Source organism: Mercenaria mercenaria, chromosome 4, assembly GCF_021730395.1.
Source record: "Mercenaria mercenaria strain notata chromosome 4, MADL_Memer_1, whole genome shotgun sequence".
Lineage (NCBI taxonomy): Eukaryota > Metazoa > Mollusca > Bivalvia > Venerida > Veneridae > Mercenaria > Mercenaria mercenaria.
The window spans coordinates 48,306,687-48,313,098 of record NC_069364.1 but is presented as its reverse complement, the minus strand read 5'-3'; the positions used below and the strand labels follow the sequence as shown (position 1 = coordinate 48,313,098).

At 38.8% G+C, this 6,412-nt stretch overlaps 1 protein-coding gene across 2 annotated transcripts in view; it reads right to left on the bottom strand.

Moving 5' to 3' along the window:
* Nucleotides 1-397: 397 nt before the first annotated feature.
* The window catches only part of LOC123551611 (potassium voltage-gated channel subfamily KQT member 1-like), a 142,045-nt gene continuing 136,030 nt past the window's right edge, over nucleotides 398-6,412 (bottom strand). For both annotated transcript variants that reach the window (XM_045340655.2, XM_045340656.2), the window contains exons 13-15: nucleotides 5,580-5,674; nucleotides 3,826-3,922; nucleotides 398-920 (exon numbers count right to left, since the gene is read on the bottom strand). In XM_045340655.2, the coding sequence (XP_045196590.2) occupies nucleotides 627-920; nucleotides 3,826-3,922; nucleotides 5,580-5,674 (486 nt within the window). In that variant the 3' untranslated portion in view covers nucleotides 398-626. The remainder of the gene's footprint in view (nucleotides 921-3,825; nucleotides 3,923-5,579; nucleotides 5,675-6,412) is intronic.

Here is a 6,412-nt window from a genome sequence, read left to right as displayed (position 1 = left end):
CATTTCATGGTCTGGTATGCAGTTTCATTGGAATCCCCAGTAACTGTGGAAGAAGTTCGGGCCATAAATTTGTTTTAAAAAGGATTTTTGAATTGGAATATGTGATCACATGACTAGCTGTAAGATTGCTTCTATAAATATCCATATAATCCTGTAGATCTGATAATAAAATGAGCCGTGCCATGGGAAAACCAACATAGTGGGTGTGCGACCAGCATGGATCCAGACCAGCCTGCGCATCCGCGCAGTCTGGTCTGGATCCATGCTGTTCGCTAACAGTTTCTCCAGTTCCAATAGGCTTTAAAAGTGAACAGCATGGAGCCTGACCAGACTGCGCGGATGCGCAGGCTGGTCTGGATCCATGCTGGTCGCACACCCACTATGTTGGTTTTCCCATGGCACGGCTCATATGTAATCATGATTTAATAAATACAATGTAATCATGACGATTACACTTTGCTCGACTATTTTGACTATATACAAACACTGGAATGTTTAAAATATTATCCTGTGTTTTCTTTTTAATGTGATGATATACATTTCACTTAAAACTCAAACCCAATTGAACCCTATAAGGTAAAGGAAATAAGTTTTGAAGCATGTGGTTATAAAGGACCACGACTCTGCTAGGAATCCTCTTCTTCTTCATCCACCATTTGTTCCTCTGTCATATTTCTTTTTTCAAAGTCCTGTGGTGATTTATATGTATTATTGCTGCCTCTTTCCTCAAATCCTTCTGAAGACCTACGAGGTCTTGAACCGTCTCTATTTTCCCGACCCTCGGACGGTTTACTACCAGATCGAGAACTGTCTTTCGACAAACTTCTTGCATATAAAGGTCTCTCACTTTGTTGCTGTGATTTTACTAAAATGTTTAATAACACTAAAGTCTGGTCCATTTTTTTATCCAGCCTATTAACCTAAAAGAAAACAAAAAATCCACCACTTTAAAATCTGTATTACTACCATTGAAAAAAAAACAACTTACACTTTCCTTTTTTAAAGACAACAGTGATTTTTTTGTGGAGACACAGGGACATCACCAGAAGCTAAAAGCACTAAGTCAGAACTGTTAAAAGTTTTGCTACCACGAAAAGTGAATGTACTTTCTCATTAGCACTCCAAAAACACTTTGAAGAGTGCTAAATCATTGTCACATACGAAGTAACAGCAATCTTTTTAATGGTACAATTCATAAATGTGTAAACATTTGAATTGGTGAAATGTGTAACTTCCAGGTCTAAAAAGAGTACAAGAGGGTCATGATGACCCTGGATCGCTCACCTGAGTAATATGAGCTACATGTTTCAAATGTCAAACTGATGATTTTTAGAAATTTTTTGGAAGATTTTCTCATGTACAATCAAGTAACACCTGGGGCGGGGCTAATTTTACCCCGGGGGTCATGATTTGAACAAAGTTTGTAGAAGTCTACTAGGCGATGTTACATATCGAATATCTAAGATCTATGCCTTCTGGTTTATTTTTAGCAAATTTATGAAGATTTCCCTATGTACAATCAAGTAACCCCTGGGGCTGGGTCAATTTGACCCTGGGAGGTCAAGATTTGAACAAATTTTGTAGAGGTCCGATAGGCAATGCTACATGTCAAATATCTAACATCTAGGCCTTCTGGTTTATTATTAGAAATTTATTGAAGATTTTCCTATATAAAATCAAGTGACCCCTTAAGTTGGGCAGGGTCAATTTTGACCCTGGGGTCATGATTTGAATAATTTTGTAGAGGTCCACTAGGCAATGCTACATGTCAGATATCTAACATCTAGGCCTTCCGGTTTATTATTAGAAATTTTTTGAAGATTTTCCTATATAAAATCAAGTGACCCCTTGGGCGGGGTCAATTTTGACCCCGGGGGTCATGATTTAAACAAATTTTGTAGAGGTCCACTAGGCAATGCTACATGTCAAATATCTAACAACTAGGCCTTCTGGTTTATTATTAGAAATTTTTTGAAGATTTCCTGTATAAAATCAAGTGACCCCTTGGGCGGGATCAATTTTGACCCCGGGGGTCATGATTTGAATAAATTTTGTAGAGGTCCACTAGGCAATGCTACATGTCAAATATCTAAGCTCTAGGCCTTCTGGTTTATTTTTAGAAAATTTTGAAGATTTTTCTATTTACAATCAAGTAACCACATTGGGCGGGGTCAATTTGACCCCGGGGGCCATGATTTGAACAAATTTTGTAGAAGTCTACTAGGCAATTCTACATGCCAAATATCTAAGATCTAGGCCTTCTGGTTTATTTTTAGAAATTTTTTGAAGATTTTCCTATATAAAATCAAGTGACCCCTGGGGCGGGGTCAATTTTGACCCCGGGTGTCATGATTTAATTTTTTTTTTGTAGAAGTCTACTAGGCAATGTAACATGTCAAATATCTACGCTCTAGGCCTTCTGGTTTATTTTTAGAAAATTTTTGAAGATTTTCCTATGTAAAATCAAGTGACCCCTGGGGCGGGGTCAATTTTGACCACGGGGGTCATGATTTGAACAAATTTTGTAGAGGTCTACTAGGCAATGCTACATGTCAAATATCTAAGCTCTAGGCCTTCTGGTTTATTTTTAAAAAAAAATTGAAGATTTTCCTATAGAAATCTTTGTAAAATCAAGTGACCCCTAGAGGTCCACTAGGCAATGCTACATGTCAAATATCTAAGCTCTAGGGCTTCTGGTTTTTGAGAAGATTTTTTAAGATTTTCCTATGTAAAATCAAGTGACCCCTGGGGCGGGGTCAATTCTGACCCCGGGGTCATGATTTGAACAAATTTGGTAGAGGTCCACTAGGCAATGCTTCACACCAAATATCTAAGCTCTAGGGCTTCTGGTTTTTGAGAAGAAGATTTTTAAAGTTTTTCCTTTCGGTTGCCATGGCAACCAAAGTTCTGCATGGAATTCAATTCTTTGAACAATTTTTGTAGAGCTTCACCCAAGGAACATTCCTGTGACGTTTGGATGAAATTGGCCTAGCGGTTTATGAGGAGATGTCATTTAAAGTAAAAGTTTATGGACAGACGATGGACGCCGGACGGTGAGTGATCAGAATAGCTCACCTTGAGCCTTTGGCTCTGGTGAGCTAAACAAAATATTCTTTCAAGCAGGAAATGCCAGAATAGGAACAATATCCAGTCTCTTTTCATGATGTATAAAACCTGGCATATCCCTAAATGACAAAATCCCAGGACCCCAGGACAAGACAATCTTAGACCAGGATATCCTAGGACCAGAAATTCTAAGGAAAAGGCAAAACACTATATAAACCAGACTGTCAAAGGACTAGAAAATCACGGGACATTAAAGGACAAAGAAATCCAGGGACAACAGAACCAAGTAATCCAAGAATTAGGGTATTCAATGGCAAGGAAACATTAGAACAAGGAAATCAAAGGTTCATGTTATTCCAATCTGACCTAAAGGTTGTAAAACTGAGTTTGGAGACCAGTCTCAAACAGTTACACTACCACTGGTCAATTTCAAAACTGTTTTCATAAACAACCAATCAGATGCTTGCATTTGAGACTGGTTCCAAATCTCAATTTTATAACCTCCAGTATATCCCAAACCTGTGTGAAGCAACCAGCCAAAGGAGCAACAGTTTAAGGTAGGCGGCTGCCGAAGATAAATTAAAATAAGAACAAAATGTCAATTTGGGATGTTAGCTGAATGTGTACTTCAGTGTGTACTTCACTGAGTGGATGCTTAATAAACATCCTTTTATTTTTTTTATATTTTCCTGTTCTGGAGTTGCATTGGTGGCATTCCTGGTATTTTCTAGTCCCTGGAACATTTAAATTGCAACTTACCTGATGTTCTATAGTTGCCACTCTTGAACACAATGTCATTCTGTCCTTATCTTTCATGTTGCCTAGGTAACTAGGCTTACCTAATGTTTGGTCTAACCTTGAAAAATGAAAGCAGATCTGAATTATTTTTTCATATTAATTACACTCAAATTAAAGGCACTGACCTCTAGATTTTGACTAAAAACCTCACTCTTTTTTTCTGGAGACATTTGTAGGCTGTAGAATATTTCAGCAATGAAAATGTTAATCACATTAAAACACTAATATCATTATAGTCAAATTTGTGCTAAAGACTACCTCTAAATAAACTCTACTATTATGAAACTTGTTTATAAAAACCCAATACTTTTTCACTTCCACTGAACCATCAATAAAGTACCAACTGTAAATCTACCTGTATTCAGAGAGCACATTTCAACAGTGACCACTTATTTTATCTCTAAAGAGTGGTCTTTATAGACAGGTTTCACTGTATACATGATCTGTCCATGTCGTGATGAGACCACTACATGATCTGTCAATGTCATGATGAGACCACTACATGATCTGTCCGTGTCATGATGAGACCACTACATGATCTGTCCATGTCCAGATGAGACCACTACATGATCTGTCAATGTCATGATGAGATCACTACATGATTTGTCCATGTCATGATGAGACCACTACATGATCTGTCAATGTCATGATGAGACCACTACATGATCTGTCCGTGTCCTGATGAGACCACTACATGATCTGTCAATGTCATGATGAGACCACTACATGATCTGTCCGTGTCTTGATGAGACCAGTACATGATCTGTCCATGTCATGATAAGACCACTACATGATCTGTCCATGTCGTGATGAGACCAGTACATGATCTGTCCATGTCGTGATGAGACCACTACAATGAGACCACTACATGGTCTGTCCGTGTCGTGATAAGACCACTACATGATCTGTCCATGTCATGATGAGACCACTACATGATCTGTCCATGTCATGATGAGACCACTACATGATCTGTCCATGTCGTGATGAGATCACTACATGATCTCTCCATGTCATGATGAGACCACCACATGATCTGTCCGTGTCATGATGAGACCACTACATGATCTCTCCATGTCCTGATGAGACCACTACATGATTTGTCAATGTCGTGATGAGACCACTACATGATCTGTCCATGTCATGATGAGACCACTACATGATTTGTCAATGTCGTGATGAGACCACTACATGATCTGTCCATGTCATGATGAGACCACTACATGATTTGTCAATGTCGTGATGAGACCACTACATGATCTGTCCATGTCGTGATGAGACCACTACATGATCTGTCCATGTCGTGATGAGACCACTACATGATCTGTCCATGTCGTGATGAGACCACTACATGATCTGTCCATGTCATGATGAGACCACTACATGATCTGTCCATGTCGTGATGAGACCACTACATGATCTGTCCATGTCATGATGAGACCACTACATGATCTGTCCATGTCGTGATGAGACCACTACATGATCTGTCCGTGTCATGATGATCTGTCCATGTCATGATGAGACAACTACATTATCTGTCCATGTCATAATAAGTCCACTTCATAATCTGGTCATGTCCTGACAAGTCCACTTCATAATTTGTCCATGTCGTGATAAATCCACTTCATGATTTATCCACATAATGATAATCCACACAGTACTAATCATTAGCAAAGTGTGTCTGTCAGAGACAAACATTCAGACTAATACTATCTCACCTTCGTTGTAGCTCTTTTATTCTGACCATCATGTTTAAATGACCCTGAGAATACTGTTCTATCACATCACGTACATCATATGGTTTGCGTGCTTGCTGAAAATACAAGTATTTGTTTTGTTTATTTTCTTGAGGAACAAGAGTATTGTCGTGTTAATCAGAAATAAGAATGAAGCAACGTGCCTGTCAAATCTGAGAACTGTTATGCAGCAGACCTTTCGCAAGTCAGATGACCAAAGCCTGTATATGAAGACATTACTGTTGACATAGTTATATACCTAAGCATAGCCACATACCTACAAGTCAGCTGACCAATCAGTGCACCAGAAGTAATCATTTCTGGCATAGTTATGCCACTAGGTGGAACTACAGATCTTCCACAAGCTAGCTGTCCAAATGTGTCCCCAGCAGACATTACACCTTGCATGGTTTTGCAACTAGGTATAACCGCAGACTTCCACAAGCCAGCTGTTCAAATGTGTCCCAAGCAGACATGGTTATGTTATCAGGTATAACCCGTGACCTGATGATCTTCATTATTTCTGACTTAGTTAAACAAGTAGGCAGATCTATGGACCTTCCACAAGCCCTGCTATTCATCTTCTTAACATGCAACTATTAAAAGACTCAAACCTATACTAAGTGATCGAGCCCTTAAACATTTGGCGACTGGTAGCACCGGTATGAAATATTATTCTACAAATTTATTATATACCTATGAATTCAGCATAATTGAGCCTCGCCATGAGAAAACCAACATAGTGCATTTGCGACTAGTTAGGATCAATGCTGTCTGCTAATGGATTCTCTAATTGCAATAGGCTTTTAAAGCGA